Source organism: Phalacrocorax carbo, chromosome 1 (genome assembly GCF_963921805.1).
Source record: "Phalacrocorax carbo chromosome 1, bPhaCar2.1, whole genome shotgun sequence".
Taxonomy (NCBI): Eukaryota; Metazoa; Chordata; class Aves; order Suliformes; family Phalacrocoracidae; genus Phalacrocorax; species Phalacrocorax carbo.
Window position 1 is genome coordinate 86,087,795 of NC_087513.1, and position 22,645 is coordinate 86,110,439.

The 22,645-nt window shown below is 52.4% G+C and overlaps 2 protein-coding genes across 5 annotated transcripts; both read right to left on the reverse strand.

Moving 5' to 3' along the window:
• Positions 1–421: 421 nt before the first annotated feature.
• Positions 422–11,359, reverse strand: P3H3 (prolyl 3-hydroxylase 3). 3 transcript variants are annotated; one of them, XM_064464497.1, is made up of 16 exons: positions 10,863–11,359; positions 10,408–10,560; positions 9,486–9,675; positions 9,226–9,357; positions 8,191–8,324; positions 7,813–7,902; positions 7,417–7,469; positions 7,153–7,211; positions 6,247–6,294; positions 5,830–5,954; positions 5,614–5,709; positions 4,483–4,633; positions 4,191–4,308; positions 1,695–1,770; positions 1,133–1,273; positions 422–837 (listed from the first exon to the last, which is right to left on the reverse strand). In XM_064464497.1, exons 1-16 carry the CDS (start codon positions 11,277–11,279, stop codon positions 628–630), a joined length of 2,193 nt encoding a protein of 730 aa, XP_064320567.1. In that variant the 5' UTR covers positions 11,280–11,359; the 3' UTR covers positions 422–627. The 3 variants fall into 3 exon arrangements, with proteins under 3 accessions (XP_064320567.1, XP_064320579.1, XP_064320574.1); XM_064464509.1 differs by lacking the exon at positions 6,247–6,294 and having other exon boundaries at positions 5,830–5,937; positions 7,153–7,207; XM_064464504.1 differs by lacking the exon at positions 6,247–6,294.
• A 1,113-nt stretch (positions 11,360–12,472) lies between these two features.
• GPR162 (G protein-coupled receptor 162) lies at positions 12,473–19,059 on the reverse strand. 2 transcript variants are annotated; one of them, XM_064464585.1, is made up of 6 exons: positions 18,814–19,059; positions 16,537–17,053; positions 15,270–16,008; positions 14,254–14,443; positions 13,527–13,678; positions 12,473–13,368 (listed from the first exon to the last, which is right to left on the reverse strand). In XM_064464585.1, the coding sequence occupies exons 2-6, from the start codon at positions 16,539–16,541 to the stop codon at positions 12,841–12,843; spliced, it is 1,614 nt and encodes a 537-aa protein (XP_064320655.1). In that variant the 5' UTR covers positions 16,542–17,053; positions 18,814–19,059; the 3' UTR covers positions 12,473–12,840. The 2 variants fall into 2 exon arrangements, with proteins under 2 accessions (XP_064320655.1, XP_064320647.1); XM_064464577.1 differs by having other exon boundaries at positions 15,270–17,053; positions 18,814–19,058.
• Between the last annotated feature and the right edge of the window lie 3,586 nt (positions 19,060–22,645).

Genomic DNA, 22,645 nt, shown 5'->3' on the forward strand with positions numbered 1-22,645 from the left:
AGCTGGCATCTGGGCAAATACTTTGTTTTCTTTCAGTGAGGCCTCAATCACCTTCCACCATTTGTTAATCAAATTTCCATCAGCAATGAGTGTGCACGTCTCCCTCCTGGTGTACAGACTCAAGTTCCCACCGGGACCTGTGTCCAGCATTTTGCTTTTATTCCACATATTCACAGTCCCTCACCTTCCCTCTCTCACACCAGCTGTGAGTTTCTGGAGTTTGCAGATGCCTAGGAAATTCAGAGGCTTCTGTTTTGAATTCCTGAATGTGAGACAGCCCCTGCTGAAAGACCCCAGGCTCCTTCTCCCCATCTCGGATGTGGCCCTGGGTGACCAAGAAGCTGGCACTGAGAGGACTGGGGTGAGGAGACCCTGCCTTCTTACTTCCGAGTGACACAAACACGTTGGTGAGGCAGTGAAGAAAGTTCCTGGTGTCACTGACTTTAATACTCTGTCCCTGTTCCCATTTTTCAGCTGCTGGGATGTCACAGAGAAGAAAGCTGCATCCCTCCCCATCACTATGGCTCTAGCATGCTAATACACTGTTCCAGGCCTCTGAAGTCTTGGTGCTACCAAGACCTGCCAGGCCATAGTGTGTGCCAGGCCTGCCCCCAGGATCCTGCATACTCAGAACTCATCTCTGGCCCGCAATTCCTTGGGGTGCTGCGTCCTGTTTGAGCCAGGCTTGTGTCTCCGGCTTGTGAGCCTGGCTCCGCCACTGTGATCAGGAAGCTCTGAGGATGATCTGCCACTGTGATCATCCCCCTGACGTTCTCCATCAGGCTGGTCCTGCTCCATAGCCCTCTGCTCCAACAGCTCCTCTGCCTTTACCCGCTCCTGCAGCCATGGAGACAGAGATGATGTGAACCCCTCCCTGCTAGGGCCTTTGTTCTGCTTGCAGGGGCTGACAAGACACATCTTGTCTTTGTTATGTCCATCCAACCCCCCCTGAGCCCAATCTCTCTTGCAGGACCCATTGCAGGCTGGCCCCTCCACCAGCTACCTTGCCAGAGGACAACCCCCAGCTGCTGCACTAGGTCCTGCCCCATAGGACAGCCCACAAGCAGTTCCTCAGAGGGATTTGATCTAGCTTGGACGTACTCGTATCCACATCTCCAGCATAGTCCTTTACCTGCTCAGCATGCTCCTTGGAGTGTGTGTACCAGAGAGCAATGCCGCAGCGCCTCCCACGGCTAACTGCCCACACGCCATGGGGGTTCTCTTTGCCAGAGCTGAAGGCCACCAGCCTCCCACACTTAGGATGCACCTCAGCCTGCCAGGAGACAGAGAAGAGACAATGAAGGCAGCAGCCCCCTGCTCTGGGGTATATGGTCATTGTACATATGTTAACATTGCCTCTGGGACCATGAAACAGTGATCTACTAGGCATCCACTGCCAGTCTATGAGCAAGATAGATCTCAAGGAGAGACAGAGAGAATCAATGGGACAACCTACATCACAGACACCCACAGACTGCAAGAACCTGCAACATTTCAGCTAGGAAGGAGTTAACCTCTCCTCTATCTGCTATTTGCCTCAATTTGCCTTTAGCTGTCTCTATTTGAATCTGCCACAGCACCAGCACTGGATTGGTTTTGGAGTGGTGGGATTCAATAAACAACTAGTTTCCTCCTGCCCAGACTAAGTCTCACCCTCAGTCCTCCCTCCTTCTTTTGGCCAGTCCCAGACTTACTGTGACAGTCACGGTGTCCATTTCAGTGAAGAACAGGCCCCCACCTTGGAAGTCATCATTGAGGTAGAGAATGCCACTGTGGACAAAAAGAAAGATGGACGGTGAAGCTCTTTCCTCCCAGGTACTTCCCCACACTCCTTGTCAGAGGACACTGGCACCTGAATGATACCACAGGTTCAAAAAGTGACCAGACCAGTTAACAGGTGGATCCATTTGGTGTTCTTAAACACAGCAGTGCCTAACTCAGGGGAGTCCCCGAGCTGCAGGCCGTGGAAGGCTAGGAGATTATGCCAGGGAGTTAGCTCTATGTGCTTGTCCTGGTTTGGGTTTTTTTTTTTTTTTTTTTTTTCCCCAATCCCCTGCAGCATGCATCTGCAGCACTGTTGTGACAATGCCCTGGGCTAGACGGACCTTGGTTCTGACCTGGCATGATGTTATGTTTTAAGACTGGAAATAATCCAAAGCCTGGGAGACTGATGAGCAAAGAAAGCCATGTCTTAAGGTCAAGGAATTTCAGGATAACATATGAATGGCCAAAAAGAGGTTTAATACATGCAGAAAAGAAAATTAAAACAAGAAATTTCTTTACTAACATTAGAGAAAAAGAGAAGTAGTGAGGCCACTGTGCAGTGCAGGTGAGACCACAGTCAACTACGCAAAAGAATGGGTCACAAACTATTTGAGTTCCTCTTGGCATTCAATTAAGCTGATAGAAATTGTCAGAGGAACAAGAGAGGCTCATTAATGGGACGGGGAGAAAGAAACAGAAATCAACACTATGGCTGCTGAAGCAAAATGTTAAGGACCTAAGGACAGTGAGAGGATTACCTACCCTGAAACCTACAAGGTTACAGCTCTTCTGCCATAGGGTTTTAACAAGACTGTGAAGTCAGGGTGGTAACATGACTGGAGAAAAGCAAGGGTAACTCTCAGACGCATGAAGTGTTGTGGTAATGGTTGAAGCATAAACAGGCCTGTGAGCCTGACCTCATTAGCCTGCAGGGCTTTAGACTCCAGTTCTGAGGAGAAGGATAAATTGAAGGACAAGAGGTAAATGGAAAAAGGTCTTACAATGTGACATGGGGGTACTAAAAGCAGATGGGGCTAGCCACATGATCTTTGACAAAACAGTTGATTTCCCAGGGAAAGACAACATGCTTGATCTCAGCAGTTTGGACTCTGGTAAACAGTACTCAGAATGGTGCCACTAGAGAAATTACTAATGAACACAGAGAAGGTGAAGAAGAGCATGTGAACAGCACACACTGACTAGTGCACCACTGGCACAGAAAGGAGTACTGTTTGCCTGGAGGAGGATCACTGGGACCCTCGGGCCCCTGGGCCCAATCCTGTTCAATAGTTTCATTAATAACCATAGCACAAATACAGAGAAGAGATCCAGGAAGTTTGGAGTATGGGGACCTCTTTCAAAAGGACACTGGAAGAGCTCAGCCCTTGTGAGTTGGTTGGTCAGTCACAGTTCACTCTGCAAGAGCACAGGAATACTCCTAGAAATAGCTAAGTGACATAGATCCCACATACATTCAAGTAGAAGACAGAGAAGCCCACTGCTCAGGGAGGAATGAGGTGACAGGACAGCTTCCCCACGGGGGGACAGAGATCTAACCACTTACACGACAGAGCCTGGTAACTTTACAATCTGACTATACCAAATCAACATCTACATCAGAAGGGAAATGGACTCAATGATACTGGAACTCCCTTTAAGTCCAACATCCTTACCATAAGCTGCTCGGAGAAGATTTCTGCTCTGGCTACAGCTACCACTCAAAGAGAAGGCAAGCAAGATTTCTGGATGCCCAGGCATGGGATGGTAAATAGTAGGAATCAATTGTAGTAAACTGACCTCATTTGGCTGCAGTACACAACTACTGTCACCACCTTTAAAACATATTTCAGGTCCTTTCACACAAGAGTAACAAAACCTACTACAGGCTGGAAAAAAACTCTCACATGGAGTGGAAAAACCCAACACAAAGTATTGGCAGTGAATCTTGAGAGAGTTGAAGGGAGAGAATAGTCACCAAAGTACACTGACTGCCCAAACAAAGGAAATACAGGGAGCTTTTCTCCCTCTGCTGTAATGCACCAGAAGACTGTGAAAGACAGAACTTGATTAGAAGAAACAGACTGTGATAAGGACTGGCAGTGGATTGTAGTACTGTGGTAGACCCACAAGACAATAATTTGATATCATGGTTCTAGTCCATGCAGCCTCCCAGCCTTGTTCTGCTCTCCATTAATGCTGGCTGTGAGGAGGAAGAAAGTGCAGATCTTCTTCCCAGCCTAGGGAAGGTGTTTTACACCTTGTTCTGAAGCCACTGAATGCAGCCTTCTGCCTAATGCTACAGTCCAGGCTGGCTTTGAGCCAACAACCCATCACCTGGTTTCTATAAGCTGAACTCACCCTCTGACAGGGCCAGGGAGATGTTCTGATCTCCATATGATCTAATGCAGGTCCCCTTCTTCTCTTACCTGTAGTCCCTGTACACGTAGGCAGGTGGTTCTCTCCAGCACTCTTGCCCCTCAGGATCCAAGAGACAATTGTCAGCATGGACAGGATGACTAAGATCCATGCGACCTTCCTGTTCCTCTGAAAAGGGAAGTTACAAAAAAAGAATATGGGCATTTTCAGTTTCAAGAAAGACCAGGGCAGAGAGAAAGGGGCACAGGGAGAATAAAGGGAAGAGAGTCTCCTGAGAGCATGTGGCTGGGACTGAGGAGACTCTCCAGGAGACAGGGACTAACAGGGTGGAAGATCCTTTACCATCTACAGCCGTGCGGCATACAAGGTGTGTGAATGAGAAATGGAGTTTCTTTCCAGGAGTAAAATAGGACTCTATGATTTTCCGTGATTTCTCACTGGCCTGCAGAAGCAATTTGGCGTCTCTCCAGTCCACATCCCCATTCTGGGCCAGCTACAAGTGAAAACCAGGACTGTTAGAATACTTACATACAAAGACACTAATAACTGATACATGTAGACAGTACAGCTAAAGGACCCATGTAAAGTCCTGTGGTCACACATGTAAGAAAATAACATGTTTTCTCATGTAAATATAAGTCAGGAGTATACCTGTACAGCACAGCATTTCCTTCTACTCAGAACATGAAGCCACATCTGGAATGCAGCATCATTTTGGGTCATGCAGTACACAAGGGACACTAGGAAACTGGAGTGAGTCTTCAGTGAAGGCTCTTAAGATGGCAGGGTTGTTGGAGCACAAGACTTAGAAAAAGAGGCTGCAAGAGCTGGGTTTCTTCAGCCTAGAGAAGGCCAAAGGAGGATCTAACTACAGTCTCCTGTCAGCTAAAAGGGGGTTATACATAAGACACTCTGTTCTCAGAGCAGCACACTGAAGAGCCAAGAGGCAACAGGCAAAAACTGCAGCAACGCAAATTTTGGCTGGATATAAAGAAAAATTTCATCCTCCTGAGAGTGGCACAGCACTGAAACAGGTGCACAGAGAGGCTGGGGAATCTCCACCCTTGGAGACATTCAGGACTTGCCTGCGCAAAGCCTTGAAGGATCTCATCTGCTTTGGAATTAGCCATGCAGTTAGCAGGCAGTTGGACTAGAGATCTCCAGGGGCTCTTTCCACCTTAATTTATTCTCCAATTCTAAGCTAAGTATGTCCGTAAGACTATTGCACAGGGACAAGTGGCAATCCTGAAACCCTGTCTCACAGGAGAAAGAGCCCTTGTCAAGTCCTCCATGTACAATGTGCCTCAACAAGATCGTGGAGGAAGAGAGTCAGGGGAGAGATTGTACATGTGCTGTGAGGAAGATAACACACCCATGACGCCATCCAGAGTGCACTTCACAGAGAAAAATGCTCAGTTGGCAAACACTCCTTCTGGACAATCAAGAAGGTGGCAGGCTCACAGAGCCACTTACCTGCATGGCCTTCAAAATGGTTAACCCTTCAAATCTCTCATGTGGGGTGTGAGGTGACCGTCTTGCCCGGTAGCCATCTCCTGCTTCTCCTGCTGCCTGGAATAGAAGGTCACAGATGACACACTGCTGCCATTTCTCCACCTTGGAAATGTTATAACCCTGCCTGCTGAAGAGGAAAGTACACATACAGGAGCTCCTACAAGACCCAGGCCTCACCTTTGTCAGCCGGAGAAGGTCCTTACATTCACTCTCAGTCAGCACTCTGTCGAACACAACCCTCTGGGTTCCATTCATCTGGCGGGAATCCATTGTGACAGCAATACCCTCAAAAGGCAAAGGACCTTTTGAGAAGGAAGTACAGATAGGCATGAGCAAGGTTTGGACAAGAAGCCCTCAGACACCAACCCCCAGCCTGGATAAGGAAGTGGAGAGACACTATACATTCTCTGAGAAGACAGGACAGTTCCCCAGAAGTGCCCATTCCTCGCAGACCTGGGCCACTTGCACCCCTCACATGCTTCAGGGGAACCAGAGCATCAGCTGGGGAAGCTGGCCTACAGCGAGTGCTTCAGGAGCCAGCAGAAACTTGGGGCTTGCTAGGAGAGCAGCAGGGAGCTGGGGAAAGTTGAGTACACTGTGGATCGCAGCAGCAGAACAGGTCCAGCCTACTGGGATGAGGCTCTGGAGAAAAGAAGCAGGTAAACACCTCCATCAACCCTTTCACCAACACCTCCATCAATCCTTTCGATCACACATCTTTCCCCAGATTTATCTCCAGTGAATCTTTCTTTCTTCAGCCCCAAAGAGAAGCAATGGGTATTAGTTGGTGATTTGATCGTTTGATCTTTAGCCTTTTTTCCCCGCCCCCCTCTGACCTCTGGATAGTCATGAATGCCAAGGCACTCAGACCCTCAGGATGATCTGGTCTCCCATGTGTCATAACAGAGAACCACTTGGGGTCACTTCAAGCAAAGACTCCAGGACAGGGCCCTGCAAGAGGCTGTGTGTCCACACATAAGAACAGAGGACCGGCAAGAACATGGGACTCTGCACTGCAGTCTACAGTATTCAGCCACAAACCATTTGGACTTATGTTTTTCAGGGAGAGACTTGCCCAAGCTGAATAATCTGTTTCCAGCTTCCATTCCCCACCCCTCTCTCCTTGTCCCCTTCAGAAAAATGTTGTTTGAAGTTGGGCTGGTGGAGTTCAACCAGGTTTCGTGTAGACACTCCTGCCACACTGAACAGGGATCTGCATGTCCACAGGCTTGTCACGTATTCAGGCACCACTGCTCTCAGCTTCTCCAGCCACAGTGCTCTTTGAGTTCCCATCCCAGAGATGTACACAGTGAGATTTTGCAAGATTACACATGCATCAAAGAGGGAGAAAAGAAACAGTGAGAAGACTTGCTGAGCCATTCGAGTCAGTCTGCAACTATGCTAGCATTCAAATGTCTGAGGACAGAAGAAAAGACAGCACTTAGCCTGACTAAGCCTGGCTGACTGCATCCAAGTCCTTCTTCAAGCTCTTTTACTCACCCCTCTTCTCCCTCTCTTCCACATCCAGACTTTCCTGCTTTTCCTTCTCCTGATCCTCTCTCGGGAGCAAGGCAAAAAACAGAGACCAGGGCTGTCAGTACAGAGCTATGCCTAACCCTCCTCTGCTGCAGCATTTCACACCCTTCCTGTTCCTGTTTTGCCCATTCCTCAGTAGTACTATTCCTTGTACCACCCCAACAGTCCAACCCCATCTCCTACTTCCAACACTTATATTTCAGTCCTAGTTGACTTGGTCAACCTTACCTGTGTTTCTCCTTTAGGTTTTCAGGAATCAGCTCATCTGGAGTCCAAAGATCCTGTAGGAACAAATGCAGACTGTTCAGTACACAACAAACCTATCCCACATTGGATCATGTCAAACAGCCAGGTCCTTGTCCTGCTTCTCCAGTGAATATCAGACCAATGTTTCTGGCCTGCTTCTGACAACAGCCAGATTGGGCTAATGCATATGGTTACAGCAGAAATTTCAAACTAACTTCAGTCCTGGAGCAGCAGAAAGGCCTTAAAGATCCACCTTGTAAGGACCTGGGGGTCCTTCTCATCAGCACCTGATCCTTTCTGCATCATGTGCTACCGAATTGAATTCTGGTAACTGTCTTGGTGAAATCAGTGCAGAAAGATTAAGATGTCATTACTCACAGGGTCGTCAAAAGTTCCTCCTAGATGCTCCACTGCATAATAAATCAACTTCTTCTCCATCAAGGATCTCTGCACATAATGTTGAATACTCTAAGGAAGCAAAGAGGCTGTCAAACAATGACCCCACAAAAGATAATTCCATCCCTGTCCAGGGCAGAAAACTGCCCCAACACACTGCTGTGCACTATGAAAGCCCAGTCTGTCCTGAAGGGACCCTGCCTCATACAGACTATAGGTAAACTCAGGCTCCAGTTTCTTCAGTCCTAGGCTTGGCACACATCTGCAGTGAAACACATTTCCCTTTTTGACTCCTGGACTATGATCCTGTCATATGAGACAGGGGACAGGAAAAAAGTGCAGACCTGGGGTTGTAACTACCTCTCTAGCTGTGACAGCTGTGTCCTCTCCCAGTTCTGTGCGATACTGTTTCATTTTCTCCAACATTGGCTCATCCGTGGGATAGAAGAGCAAGTAGGAAGCAGCACATTCAGCAGCCAGTGCCTGGTTCCCAGCTTGGGCAGGGACAGAACAGGAAAAACAGATATGTCACCGAAATACTTGATGTTAGCAGCAAATGTGTATAGGCCAGCAGCACGCAATGCCCCAGTCAGGAGGCCTTACACTGAGTACACATCAATCCCTGCCTAGTTGGGCCTCTACCCAATGATGGGCAGAGTATACAAGGAATGAGCCTGGTGAAGAATGGGTCCAATTTCAATACTTATTGGGAGCTTGTTCAGAGGAGACAAAAATAGTATATATTCAGAAGAAAGACAATCCCACCTCCCTCACCCAAAAGACATAATGCGTGTCTGTGCTCTGGAGGCTTCTCTGAGTTACAAGTTTTACCAATGGTCTAACAGAGGAGATGAGAGTTGCATCAGTGTGGGAAGGAGAAGAGGTATCCAAGAGAAGAGCTGAGGGATGTGTGAAACTGAGAAGGTGACAGGATGACCAGTGTCATGACAGGCCATCAGTTCAGCGAGGGTAGGCAGGGCTGACTCAGAGGTAACACCACTGTTGAGATGAGATGCATGCACATGCTCTAGATTGGAAGCGGGGGCCTGATCTGGAGCCACAAACTGAAAAGGAGGGTATAAAATAGATAGCAGATAGTTGGAGCAAGGACTTGAAATGAAGAGTGCTGGAGGAAAGAAGTGGGAACAGCCACACATTATAGAAGACATGCAAGAAGACTGAAGTGGACCACAAGGGACCTCTCCCAAGGTGGCCACAGGCTTGAGCAAAAGAAAAGAGGTTCTTGGAAGAGTTGGGGAGCAGACGTGGGGGCAGAGAAGTAAAGCTCAGGTTAGTGTGCCACTTCTCCCCATTACATGCTGCCCACAGCTCCAAAGGTAAAAGGTAAACTTAGGGGTGCCACAGCATAACCCACTGGGTTGTGGCTCTGCTCACCTTGATCATAGGCAAATTGCAGTAAATCAAGATGAGATGGTATGAAATCTTCCGTGGCAGAAATACGCCCAGGCTTTGTGGCAATTTCAAGGACGCACTGCTGTCTGCACTTCAAAACCTGAATATAATGGGCTGCAAGAAAGAGGAGCAAGAAAGGGCAGTAGCTCACACTTCTTCCAGACAGGAGTGCTGGGAAATGAGGCATGTCCAATGTGGGGAGCATGGCCTTCCTACTCAACCCTCTGTGCCTCTAACGCTACCTGCAATGGCTTCGTACAGGCCAGGTTGCATCTCCTCCTCCTCCTCGTCCTCATCCTCCAAAGGCCCTTCACACAGGGCACGACATTCTTCCAGTGCTGACAGTGCCTCTGTGAGTGACTCCTCCAGCCTGGCCGCAGCCTGTAGGTACTCATCTGCATTGTAATGCCGCACCCCAGCTTCATATGCTTCCTGCAAAGGACAGATCCAGGTCCCTATGCAGTGTGGGTGACACCAAAGGTCACCCTGAGACTCTGGGTCACTCACAGGGTAGTGCTGACACCTAGGGGCCTGCCTGATCATGCATAGCCCACCATGCAGTGACAGCAAATCTTCTGGATTTAAGCCAAATAGACTTCTCCAAGGCTCTGCAGCCTGCCACAACTGTCATCAGAAAGTCTCTCTGTCGCACTTGCAATGGTTTGTCTCCCTGAAGAGAAGGTTTCAGGGAGACCTTCTTGCAGCCTTTCAAATATAAAAGGGGCTTATAAGAAAGACTGAGGGAGGCTTTTGACCAAGGCCTGTTGTGACAGGACAAGGGGCAACGGTTTTAAACTGAAAGAGGGTAGATTTAGATTGGAGATAAGAAGGACGTTTCTTATGATGGGGGTGGTGAGATACTGGAGCAGGCTGCCCAGAGAAGTTGTGGATGCCCCATTCCTGGAAGCGTTCAAGGCCTGGTTGGACGGGACTTTGAGCAACCTCATCTCTTGAAAGATGTCCCTGCCCATGGCAGGGGATTGGACTAAATGATCTTTAAAAGTCCCTTCCAGCCCAAACCGTTCTGTGAAACCATTCTGTGATTCCATATTCGGTGGCCCTGCCCCAAGCCACGGCCCTTGCGTGGGAACAGACCAGGGTCCCTGACTGGTCCCTAGGATGGGATAAGAGCTGCTGATGCCTGGCTCTGCATCAAACCCTCACCCAGTGTGGCATGGCCTCCAGGTCACGAAAGTTGTCCGACTTCACCCCTGACATACGACGGTACTTCTCTATGTCCTCCCGCATTTGGAGGTGCTGGGGATTAGCGACGAAGAAGGTGTGAGCAGCAGACACGGCCTGATCCAGCTTCTTCAGCTGTGGAGAAAAGGCAGTCGTGCTTGTCACACTCCTGCGGGCCCCACTTCTTTTCACACCCTGCTTCTCCTCACACCCCAGCTGCCCCCTGGACTCACCCACCAGGCGCCTGCGCCCAGCAGCCCGTGTCCCGGGCTGGCAAGCCCTAGCCCAGCGCCCCCTCAGCCGGCCGGCGCCCTCCGGGAGAGCCGCGCAGAGGCAGCACCCTACCCGTGCGACCGGGACCCTCGGGGTTGCCCGGGGGCGGCGACTGGGGAAAGCCCACACCGGGGCCCCTGGGCGCCTCCGGGGCCGGTCCCCACCTGGAAGAAGGCCACCTGGAGGTAGTTGTAGGGCTCCCTCTGGTCGAAGTCCCGGCGGATGGCCTGGCTGGCGCGGTAGGCGGAGGGCGCGGCGCCCAGCCGGCGCCCCAGGCAGTGCTGCAGGCAGTCGGCGCGCTGCAGCACCCGGCCGAAGAGGGCGGCCTCCCAGGGCCCGGTCCCCAGCGGCCCGCCGAGGAAGGCCGCCTCCCGGCAGCAGGCGGTGCGGCAGGCGCGGCGGGCCGCCCGCAGCCCCGCGTAGCTGTGGAGGGCTCGCTGCAGCAGCTCGGCCGCCCGCCCCCAGTCCCGGGCAAAGTACGCTCGCACCCCGTCCGCGTACAGCAGGTCGTAGGGGACCAGGCGGCCTGGCGACGTGGCGGTGGCGGTGGCGAGGAGGAGGAGGCAGAGCAGGGAAGCCATGGCCGAGCCGCCGGGGATGGGGAGGAGGAGAGGGGGTCCGGGGCGGGCAGGCGTCCTGGCAGGCCCCGGGATAGGCCCACCCAGGGGGCCGGGCCGGGGCCGCGGTGGGCGGGCAGCGCGGCGGTCCGGTGGGGGTGCGGGGAGGGGGCGGCTACCGGGGGCGAGGCCCTTCCCGTCCCCACGTCCGTCCCCCCAGGGGAGTGGGTCCTGCTGCCCCTGCTGAGGCCCGCCGCCGCTTCGTGGGCGCCGGGACCAGCCCGGTGCTGTCCCTGCGCGGGCCTGCAGAGCCCCGGCACCACCTTGTCTGAAGTGGTCCGTCGTCCCGGCGTCCGCCGAGCATCCCCCAGTGCTAACGATCCCTTGGGTGCGGGTCACCCAGATCCCTCCAACGAGCTGTCTCGTGAGAGACCTTATGGTTAATCTATCAGCATCCATGCCGGGAGCAAGGCATGCTTTGGTAGTTCATAGACCAAGTCCCATCACATTGAGAAGCACTTCATCCCCTATCTCCCCAGCCCCTCCAATGCAGCCCATGGCTGGAACAACAGCCAGCACTGGGCAGGAGACAGTCCATCTCCCACATGCTACCTCCACACCTCCCTTCCAAGAGCTTTGTGCGAGACAAGAGCCTGCTCCAGACCTCACCACCCCCAGCTTTGACAGCGTGGGCAGTCAGGGGGCTTCCCTCTGGAAGGCTCTATCAGCTTTCCCGGTTGGGTGAGAAGTTTGGGACATTGTGTTTCGTGCAACATTTGCACTGGAAACAACAGTTTGCACCAGTGAAATAAAACGTTACGGTCAGGGTCTTTTTGGAGAGCGTTTTAATGATTTTCAAGCCTGGGGCTGCCTCAAAGCAATACCTTCTGCTAAGCGGTACTAGAAAGCACAGAGGCCCCTCCTGCGTAGCTGTAGACAGTCTAAGTCTCCCCTGAAATGGACAGGAAAACTTCCACGGACTTCAGTTTCCCATGACAACTCCTCTATGGTCTTCATTCCTTTCCCTGGGCTGCTAAGCATCTGCTGCCTTCCAGTTGCACTGACAAGAAAGGGATGCAGAGGGAGGAAAGGAGCCTCCCATGTTCCCCATTTCCCTTCCAGAAGCCTGTGAAGCTTCATTAAACATTGCACCAGTCATTTTGTTTCTATGGAAACAAAATTATTACTAATATATTATTTTAAAAACAGACACACGATTGACACTCCAAATATAGAATTTTAATACCATTCTGTGCCTGCCTTGTCTCTTAGGGCAGGGCGGATGCGAGGGTGGAGTTCACAAAGGGACGGGACTGGCGAGGGTGCCAAGTGGCAGTGGCAGCAGTGGGTGCGTTTGTAACCTGAGAGCAGGCCCAGGCTGTCCATCTGTCCTTCGAGCTCCCTTCTGCTCCCTTCTGCAGGTCTGTCCCACTTCTTTTTCCCCCATCAGCGTGGGGTGCCGTGTTTCCTGCCTGCTGGCGAGAAAGATGAGAATGCAAGTTAGTGATCGGGTCCCGGGACAAAGGGAACACTTTAAGTTTTATTTAAAAATCGTGATGGCACTGAATGTTCTTGATGCTGTCTCTCATAGTTTGGGGTCCTGGAAGGTCTCTGCCTCGCAGGCCTCAAGGGTCCTTTCACATGGTGCCTGCTCTCCATCCTGCAGATGCCAGGCTCCGTTGCCAGCCAAGGAACAGCGCCGGGGCCGGTTGGCGTTCTCCTCCTCTCTGCTGCCAAGGGAGAGGCGGCGATCTCGGCGTGATGCGAGCGGGAGACGGGAGTGCCGTGGGCTGCAGGCTGGGGTGGGTTGTGGTGTCTCGTCAATGAACATGGTGATCTCATCTCGGAAGAAGCAGGCGCTGGAGCTGGAGGCCCGGGGCATCAGCCCCCCCTCCAAAAACTGCCGTAGGGTCGTCAGCTCATCTTCTGGGGGCTGCCGGCAGTGCTGGTAGTCATGCAGCTGAGGAGGCAAGAAGCCAGGGCCTCCAGGCTTGCGGGGTGTGGAAATGCGGATGTCGTCAGATGAAGACCACTTGTGTAGGAAGGATGGAGCAGAGCGGTGGGCGGAGAAGATGTTAGTCTCATCATGTGACATTCTCCGGGAGATAGGGACCTGGAAAACAGAGAACGAGGCAGGTGATGGAAGACTTGAAGAGACAGGAGGGGAGCAGCTGAGGTTTTCTCAAAGAGAGTCAAGAGGACACGAAAGCGTGGGAGACTGTTAGGAAAGGAAGTGGGTTGTGGGGCTGCCCCTGCTAGCTCTCAGCTCACCTGCAGGTAGTGCACCTTGTCCTGGGGCAACAACATGTGGTGCATGGGTAGCAGCTTGATGTCCCGGGAGTCCCGCTTCACAGCTGCAGCACCATTTGCATCAAATCTCACTTTGCAGATCCTGCCATCACCATAATCATCACATACACCATCTGTTGGCAAAGAGAACGGCAGTCAACATTTTGCAGCCAGAAGAGGAGTGTTATTAGGGCACCTGGACGCCATCCTAATGCTTGTCTGACTTCTGCCATCCTGCTTGCAGCCCTCAGGGCTCACCTCTGAACAAGGACCTCATCTTTCTGCTTGCAGCAGCACTAGAGCACCCAGAGACTGCCTTGTTTCTTCTGTCTTGCTTTTGAATCACTCACTGCCAGAACTTGGACCTTTGGAGCAGTGAGCTGGGCTGAAGCCCAGCATGTCACTTTCACTGTGGTTTGGCAGCTGTACATATCGTCTCTACTTTTGCATCTACTGTGAAGGATGTTGCACTAATTTTTCCTGGATGCCAGTGAGCCCTAAGACAGCCAGTGAGTGGCAGAGCCTTCTCCAGAATAAATTTTCTCATGGTTGCTGACTCCAAGCTATAACACGAATCCCACTTAGCCACCCACACAACTACGCCTAGTGCCATCAGGTCCTCCTCTCAAGGCGGACCTCTCTTTCCTCTGTAATATTTTGGGGAGGGGGTTAGTGAATAACGGTGACTGTGGGGTGGTGAGGAGCTTACCATCATCTCCATCTTCCTCAGACATGATAGCCACACACTGCTCCCACACGGTGCGGAGATCTGCTCGGTAGCGCTCACAGGACCATATGAAGGAGGGGAGCAGCAGGGTCTGCACCATGGAGCACCAGAGCACAGCCAGGACCATCCAGGTGGGGGCCGTATCATAGCGCAGGCTAAAAAAGCTCACGACCTTCGAGGTAAGACAGAGAAACAATGCTGAGAAAGAAGACAGAAGTGGAGATCAATGGAGAAAGATAATGGGAGTCAATTCTGTAGTAGAACATAATCTGTCTATAAAGGATTCATCAAGTAATTACCCCATGCCACTTTGAAAAACTCTTCCTGGGCTGTTGCCCCAAGTTTGCTAGGCCATATTCTAAGTTGTCATATCACTAGCACGAGACCTGGTGTTAGCACCACTTCTTCCCTGTGCTTATTATGAGCTGGAGTTAAATAGGTGCTAACAAAGGACACGGCCGCTTGAAAAAATAAAGAGCTGTGACTAGCCTCTGTTCTCCTAATGGTTCCCTTTGAGAACTTTCCCAGCTCTCCAGTTTTGCAGCGAATCAACCAGCCAGCCAAAACCTGAATGCTGTCCACGATCATACAAGCAGAAGGAAGATGAAAACTATCTGCAACAGCTTTTAAAGTTGGTGTATCAGTTCTCCAGAAGGAGACAGGAGAAATACAAACATCATTGTTTCTGCAGAGGTAGATCCCCCTGTAAGTTTGCAGAATAATTTCCTCTCCTCTTAGCCACTTAAAACTTTCACAGTGGTTTTAGCTGTGTGGCGTGTATTCCCCAGGCTTAGAGTTGTCTTAAGAAAATGCTGCTGCGGAACGATGACACAATTACTGCAATCTTTTTAAAACCAGCCCTCAGAATAACACAGATTCAGATGTGGAAACTCTGTGGCTGGTGGAAAGAAGACAGAGTGTCTTCTCTAAAACTTGAGAGAAACAGAAATCTAGTCTAACTGCAGACTCTGAAGGGAAAGGGAGAACTCGTTGCTTACCAGGATAGGCACCCCAGTGAGCGTGTCATACAGGAAGACAATAGCGCTGATGAGGTTGGTCATCTGCAGGGAGGTCTTGGCTGACTCAGAGCCATCCAGTGAAGACCTCCTTTTGCCTCGTACATCCTCCACTACAATGGCTGGCACATTGAAAGTGGTGTGTGCTGATGAAGAGCAGGATGACGCTTCCTCTGCCCTCTGATGGCGGCACCGCCGGCGTCTTCTGTGTGCCCACAGGGTCTGGTAGAAAGTGATACCCACACACACCAAGCCCATGACGATTCCTCCGAGCAGCAGGAGGCTAAAGCAGACACCAAAGCCCAGCCCTATCTTGCTGACAATGAACTGGCAGCCACGGGCATAGTACCGCTCGCCGTTGTTGTGCCAGCCAATGGAGGGCAGGGTGGAGAGGATGAATGATACCATCCAGATACCCATGACCGCGTGCAGAGCCTGCTTCTTGGCATTGCTCAGCCGGTAGTTGACTGGCCATCTCACCATCCACATCCGGTGGTAGGAAAGGGAGGCCACTGTGAAGCAAGTGGCCAGCGCCAGGGTATAGTATGTGGAGACAAAGACCTTGCAGATGCTTTCGTTCCAGTCGTAGTCAGAGGACTCACGCCGCAGCTGCACCACAGCATAGGTGGTGAGGGGTACTGCTGCCATGAGGATGTGGGTCCCAGCAAGGAAGCATAGCAGCAGCTCCAGGGGCTTGTGTTTCTGCTGTTTGGCCGTGATGCTGAGGATAATCCAAGAGTTGGCCAACAGTGCTAACATCCCACATGCCAGCCACCACAGTGAGTTGTTGTGTAAGGTGGACTCTGATTCAGAGTCCCCCATGCTGCCACCCCTGCTAAGTTGCACCCTGTCCCTGCTGCTGGGATTTTGTAAGAGGGTGAGTGGGACTCCACGCTGGAGGAGCCACGTCCCTCCTCATCTGCTGCTGCTGCAATGCGAGGTGTACGCACGCTGGAGGGGTTCCTCAAGGCATTGCCACCAGGTGCTAGGCGGAACAGCTGTCAACTCTGTCTCACTTTCAGTCCTCCCTTCCCCTTCTGCTTGTTTATATTTCTTTCCCTTGTTCTAACTTTTCCACCTTTTTCCCTTGTTCTCTCTCTTTTTCTTTCTTCCACCTTCTTTCTCTCTCTTTCTCATGAACGCTTGCCAGTGCTTCTTCCCTCACTCGCTTGGGCTCACTTTTTTTTTTCCTCCCCATCTATTTCATCCCCCTCCTCCACTCTTCCCCCAAAGAAAAATCTCTCCTTACTTCATGTGCCCAACAGGCACCTTCTGTCTCAGGGACCACCTTCTGCTGGGACTGGTGAAGGCCACACGCAAACAGGGATTGCTGGGGAGTCCAATCAGTTTGGTAGTAGCAGGCGCCTGCTGCCCAGCGTCCTAGTGAATGAGGAGCTAGCCAAGAGCTTCAGAGAAGATGGGAGGCAGGACAAAGGTCCTGCGGAAATGGTGAGGCTGGTGCATATACCGTGTGTAATCCCCCTCTCACCAAATGCCACACTCGTCGCCAGGTAGAGGTTTCTGCCAAAGGCTGTCAGAGAGCCATCAGTGGAGAGTGAAGGGTGAGGAACAAAATTCAGAGGGTTCCCTGTCCAAGACCTCACGGCACCCTCACTACATTGTCCTTTTTGCTGTTCTCCAGGGCTCAGCCTGCTCTTTCAAGATTCCTGCACAGCACAGGGCAGAGCCGGCAAACAATAAGGAGATGGCAGGGAGGGGAAGATCCTTTCCAAAGGTTCCCTTGGAGATTCAGGGCACGAGGTTTGCTGTAAAAGAGAAAAAAGAGAAAAAGTAATTTAACATCATTCTATCTCCCTAGATCTCTCTCTTTCCTTGCCCACACAAACACCTGGTCATGATTTAGGCTATGGAGAACACTCCTTGTGTCTTTCAGTGAACAGAAGAGCCAGATCTGCACCAGTCCCTACATACCTCAGGCTGGACTCTGGCCCCCAGCAACTCCTTCTAGTGCTGCTGAGACACCCTGTGCTCCTGCTCTTCCAGTCTGAGGTTCTCAACGCAAAGCATTATGAATACCATTTCTGTAATGGAAGACCTGATTCACATCGCTCCCTGCCATGCAGGTCCTGCCCTCTGTACACACCCGCTCCGACACCCCTCACTCCTGACGTACAGCTCCCACAGCTCTGCCAGTCTTTGGACCTCAGCTTTTCTCTGCCGCTCTCGTCCCGTCTCATCCACAGGTACACGCAACCACTCCAGCAATACCCTGCCATTCTGCAGTGTTGAAGCTCGAGTCTTTCGGCCACATGCCTCACCCTCCTAGCACATTTCTGCTAGAGCAACTCTGGTCTCCAGACACCCCATGGCTCCAAACCTAGTGAACGAAGACTGCTAACCTAGTCCTGAGACTACTCACCTTTGCCAGTGCCCCCTGGTCCTACCAGCTCAGACCCCCTCTCCTGTCTTAATCTATAGGGGATGCCCAAGCAGTATATTGCAGGAAGGTATAGGCCTGCTCTGTGCCTTGACTGGAGCAGATGTAAACTTAATCTTTCTGTGGAGGACCAGTGGCCCCCCAGTCTGAGCTAGTGGCTCAGTTCCCACCCCTCCCCTTGCTACTGCTTCTCTGTGTTTTCTCACCCTCTCTGTAACCACCTGAGGCTTTTCCTCTGTTCCTCCCTGCTTGTAGCAGTTTGCCATGACTGGACTGGTGATGCCCTGTTCTGCCCTGGTTCATCTTTCTTCCCCTGTTGCCATCACTCCTGCAGTTAGGCCTGCGGCCTCTGGAGACAGTTACGAAGCTAGCCGGCCCTGATAATCCCAGGGGAACGAATTTCCTTGCAACACCTCCTTCTGCTGTCCTTCCAACCCTGCTTGTTCTGCTAGCCCACGCTGTGTTCCCTCAATGAGGCAGGAACCCTGCCACCTCTGCTGGCTTTGGGGCCCAATTCTGCTCTGAGCTGCGGTCCTCCCACTCCCAGAGATGGGAGAGCCCCGGAGCTGATGCAGGATACCCAGGTTAGGGAAACCCATCCTCACCTGGCCCAGCTCCCCGGCCACAGCCCCCCGCTTCATCCCACCACCCATCCCGCTAGCGGGGAGAGGAGAGACTCCCGGGGCTGGTGACTCAGGGGCAGGCAAAGGCGGGGGCTCTGACCCAGAATAATTACAAAGAAGAGCGGAGGAACCCAGGCTGCCGGGGGATGCAGCCGGCCGGCCCGGGGCCGAGGTGCGGCGCTGCCCCCGCCGCCCCCTCCCTTTGCCCGCCGCCCGGCAGCCCGGATACGGCCGCAACGGCCAGAGGGGCGGAGGGGGGCCGGGCAGGGCCGCCCCGAGCCTCGCCCGGTGGCGGCGGAGCGACGCGAAGCCGTGCGGCTAGGGCAGGGCAGGGCAGGGCTGGGCTGGGCTGGGCGGTGGCTGGGGCCGCGGAGCCCACGGGGCGCCCCGGGGCGCGGCTGTGACCGGCGGCGGCGCCGCCCTGCGCGCGGCGGAGCGGGGGCCGGCGGCGGCGGCGGCGGGGGCCGACCGCGGCAGCGGCGGGGGCCGGAGGGACCCATCTTACCTCTCGCTGGAGCAAGCGCTGCCATGGCGACGGGCGCCCCGCGCGGCTGTGCGCGCCTCCGCCCGGCTGTGCCGGCCCCCGGCCCCCGCCGCCGCAGCGGACGCCGCAGGCAGCCGCCCCGGCCCCACGCTCCGGCCATCCGCCAGGCGGGGCGACGGCGAGGGGCGAGGGGCGGGGAGCGTCGGCGGGAGACGGCGGCGGGAGCACCGCCGGGCCGAGCAGCCAGGGGGCGGGCCGGCCGACCGGGCGCGGGAGCCACGGCCCCGGCCCCGGCCCCGGCCCCAGCCCCGGCTCCTCCCGGCGGCGGTCCCGGCGGGCGCGGGCTGAGGGGACAGGCTGTGCCGGGGTACAAGCGGTTGCCGAAGCTGGTCTTGGCCAGAGCCCAGCTCCAGGGGCTGCTGCTGCCGGGTCCCGGCCGGCTCACTCTTGTATGCATCCCTCCCCCCCCACGGGGCAAGCCTGGCCGCCCCCAGGAGTACGAGTTGCGGGACGAGAAGGTGCCGGGTTCCCATTCCCAAAGCAAGAGGCTTATGAGGAGGTACCCAGGCCGTCAGAGATGTCGGGAGGATGGATGTTGACATGAGGGGAAAGACAAAGCTAGTGCTAACAGAAGGGCCTGCAAGGGTTCCTTGGAGAGCAGGGTGACCAGGACATTTGCTGCCCAGGGTGAGCCGTGGTAGCAGAGCCGACTCAGTTTGCTCAGCTGCTGTTGATGGTCTCTTCCATCACCAGCCAGCAACATGGTCCCGTGAACAGGGAAAGGGGAAGAGAGGGAAGGCGACAGAGCAGGAGTAGTGCTCAGAGGAATGGGTTGGACATGTCAGAGGGGTAAAGCTCCTCCTCCGGCTGTATCACCTCAGTGAGGGCAAACCTGCCTAGAAAGTCTTCACAAGACAACAGGCATCTAATTTTCCTGTTATTGTCTTGATACTGAAGTTAAGTCACAAACACCTTCCTTGTCTTTATTCCTTTTAGGAACGGATGTCTGCCAAAATCTTCACACCCCTTTCCTCCCTCAAAACTGGGGTGGGATGGGAGTTCATGTTTCTTGACAGTTAGGGTGCAGTTGCATTAGCACCTCAATTTGGAGCTGGAGAACGTGAACAATTTAGGTGAAAGTACTTGCAAGATCTGCAGCAAATATGCTCTGAGAACTATGAGAATTCAGCTTTGCTGTGGGCTAGGGTTAGTCTGAAGTAAGCCCCCAGGCATTTACAGTGTGGCTACTAAGTCCTCAGCATCACAGAATCACAGAATGGTAGGGGTTGGAAGGGACCTCTGGAGATCATCTTGTCCAACCCCCCTGCTTGAGCAGGCACACCTAGAGGGGGGTGGGACACAACACGACGATGGACAGGACTGCGTCCAGGCGGGTTTTGAATGTCTCCAGGGAAGAAGAGTCCTCGACTTCTCTGGGCAGCCTGTTCCAGTGTTCTGCCACCCTCATGGTAAAGAAATTTGTTCTCATATTGAGGTGGAACTTCCTGTGTTCCAACTTGTGCCTATTTCCCCTTGTCCTGTAATTGGGCACCACTGAAAAGAGCCCGGTCCCATCCTCTTGACACCTGCCCTTCAGATATATATAAGTATTGATAAGATCCCCCCTCAGTCTTCTCTTCTCCAGGCTGAACAAACCCAGGTCTCTCAGCCTTTCCTTATAAGGGAGATGCTCCAGCTGTTTTCTTCTACAGATCTGCTCCTGCTGCGTCACCCTCTTTGCTAGTTTACCCGACCCTACAGATCCAGGCTCTGCTCAGCTTTATCACCCCTTCTGGCAGGGCAGATTTCATACATCATTCTAAATATCATCTGAGGTGATCCCAAGTGCCTTGGATACCAAGGAATTTCATCTGAGGTTTGTATGGTCAGCAGGAGAGACTCCTCAGTAAGAAAGCTGGAGGTACTGCTGGTTCTTAGGTCCAGGGCACCAGCAAAGGCAGATCTAAAGGTATCAAAGAGATCGTCTCTGAGACAAGACCTGTTTGCATTGCACTGGCTGTTGTGAGTGGGGCCTGTCTTAGAGACAGTGAGTAGAATCAGGAACCACCAGAATAGATCTGGCTTTGTGTCAGGTGGGTGATAAGAGATTTTTGAGGAAGGTGGGTTGTGCCGATACTGCTGTGCTCTGGCTATTCTTTGGCATGCAGGAGGTGCCACAGTGGAACAGCCCCAAGGTGGTTCATCTCAGTGGTCAGTACAGCAATGTCAGAAGCCAGAGACATGAGAAGGGATGGTATGGCCCTCCTCAATCATTCCTTTTCAACTTCTATTGTATGTGGGAGGTTTGTGCCTTGAAGTAAGAAGGCCTATATCCACAAATGTAAACATTTGTGGAGCTCCAATCGTGTCATTTGTATGAATTACTTAATGTGATAACTTCCACATTACCATCCTCTTCTGATTCAGAAGTTGAGTCTCCTTAGTGTGAGTTGTTAGCCTCCCTGCGTGGGTGAATAAATCCTCTTGTTATCTCAGAGAAACAGCAAACCAAGCTTCTGGCGCTTTCTGTGCTGCTTGCCTGCCTCAGCTCCGCTTGGGTAGGGACATCCTGCAGCCCAGCATCTCTTCATGGCTTGAGCTACACCTGCCAGAGATTGGTGAGCAGAGCTGGATGGGGACAAGTCCTCCTATCCTGAGGAGGCTTCTTGTGTTTGCAAACGTGGCTAGGTTCTTAGTTTGAATGAAAGCTCAAAACTGAAGATTTACTATGAAGTGGAATGCACTCTGTGGAAAGGGAGGAGCATTTACCCTAGGGCTGTCATACTCCCAAGCAGATGCTCATCCATCCATCTATCTACCTCATCTAAATGGATTTCAAAGGCCCTCTTTATTTGCCCAGGATTTCCAGACACCTGGTTTCACTGGTTTTGATAAGTGGTGAGTCGCAACTGCATATGTGCTGTATATTGACAGTGTGCATGCAAACGAGCACCAATGCTCACTCAGATCTGGAAATCCTGAAGCCCATAGTGCAGGGTCCCCTGCAGGTGCAGGGTTCCCTGTGTATCTAGGAAGTTCGGGCTAGAGGTGAGACCCTCCGCAAACTCATCTCCTAGGACTCACAGAGCTGGAAGCGATTTTTAATTCCTATAGAGCCAGACTGGACTCTGACTGGTGATCTGCTCAGTAGCTCACTAGAATATCCTAAGGCATCCAGGCCCAGAGAAACAGCACTGTTACAATCTCAGGGTAAGGAATGTTTTCTGGAAAAGTTCATTGCATAAAGATCAGTTATTTCTGGACAGCAGCTCTGCAGGTCCAGGGAAATGCTCTTCCCAGAGGTGCCCTGGATTCTTAAAGGAACAGAGCTCATTAACCAAGGAACAAACACCAGAATCAAAAAAGCAAAAGCGTCAACAGAATAGCCAAATTGACTTCACGGGGCTTTGAGGGTTTGCAGCTCTTACTCAGGACTTTGATAGTGACCATGGGAGGTTTCACACATTTCTCTCGGATCATGGATGCAATTAAATCCATCCTCAGAGCCCCAACATGGCTTACATAGCCTCTTGTGAGGCTAAGCTGGTGTGCTTGCAAGCAGGTTTCCTGGCATCCTTCCTGGCTCTTTGAGCAGGGCGTGGTTAGTGGCTAACAAGAACCCAGCCAAGCATATACATTAGCGTATTCCTTCAGAAAAGACAGTGACTGCAATGTAGCTTTGTCATATCCAAACCTTAGATTCTATTTCTAGCATTGTATGGAAAGATTTAGTGAGATTTCTCAGATAATTAATCTACAAAATGGGCAAGTGATAATAGCATCACATCAGGAGACAGAAGACTAATGCTGGTCATGAGCTACATAGAAATATTAAGGGCTTGCAATGTAAAAA

What these genes read in the sequence shown, in the direction of transcription:
- P3H3 (XM_064464497.1), bottom strand. Translation starts at nt 11,279, where the DNA reads ATGGCTTCCCTGCTCTGCCTCCTCCTCCTCGCCACCGCCACCGCCACG. An exon ending in TCCAGGTGGCCTTCTTCCAG is followed by an intron (nt 10,561 to 10,862) that starts GTGGGGACCGGC and finishes TTTTCTCCACAG; the next exon opens with CTGAAGAAGCTGGATCAGGC. An exon ending in GCAATTTGCCTATGATCAAG is followed by an intron (nt 8,325 to 9,225) that starts GTGAGCAGAGCC and finishes TCCCTGCCCAAG; the next exon opens with CTGGGAACCAGGCACTGGCT.
- GPR162 (XM_064464577.1), bottom strand. Translation starts at nt 16,109, where the DNA reads ATGGGGGACTCTGAATCAGAGTCCACCTTACACAACAACTCACTGTGG. An exon ending in TCACTGGGGTGCCTATCCTG is followed by an intron (nt 14,444 to 15,269) that starts GTAAGCAACGAG and finishes CTTACCTCGAAG; the next exon opens with GTCGTGAGCTTTTTTAGCCT. An exon ending in TGAGGAAGATGGAGATGATG is followed by an intron (nt 13,679 to 14,253) that starts GTAAGCTCCTCA and finishes CTTTGCCAACAG; the next exon opens with ATGGTGTATGTGATGATTAT.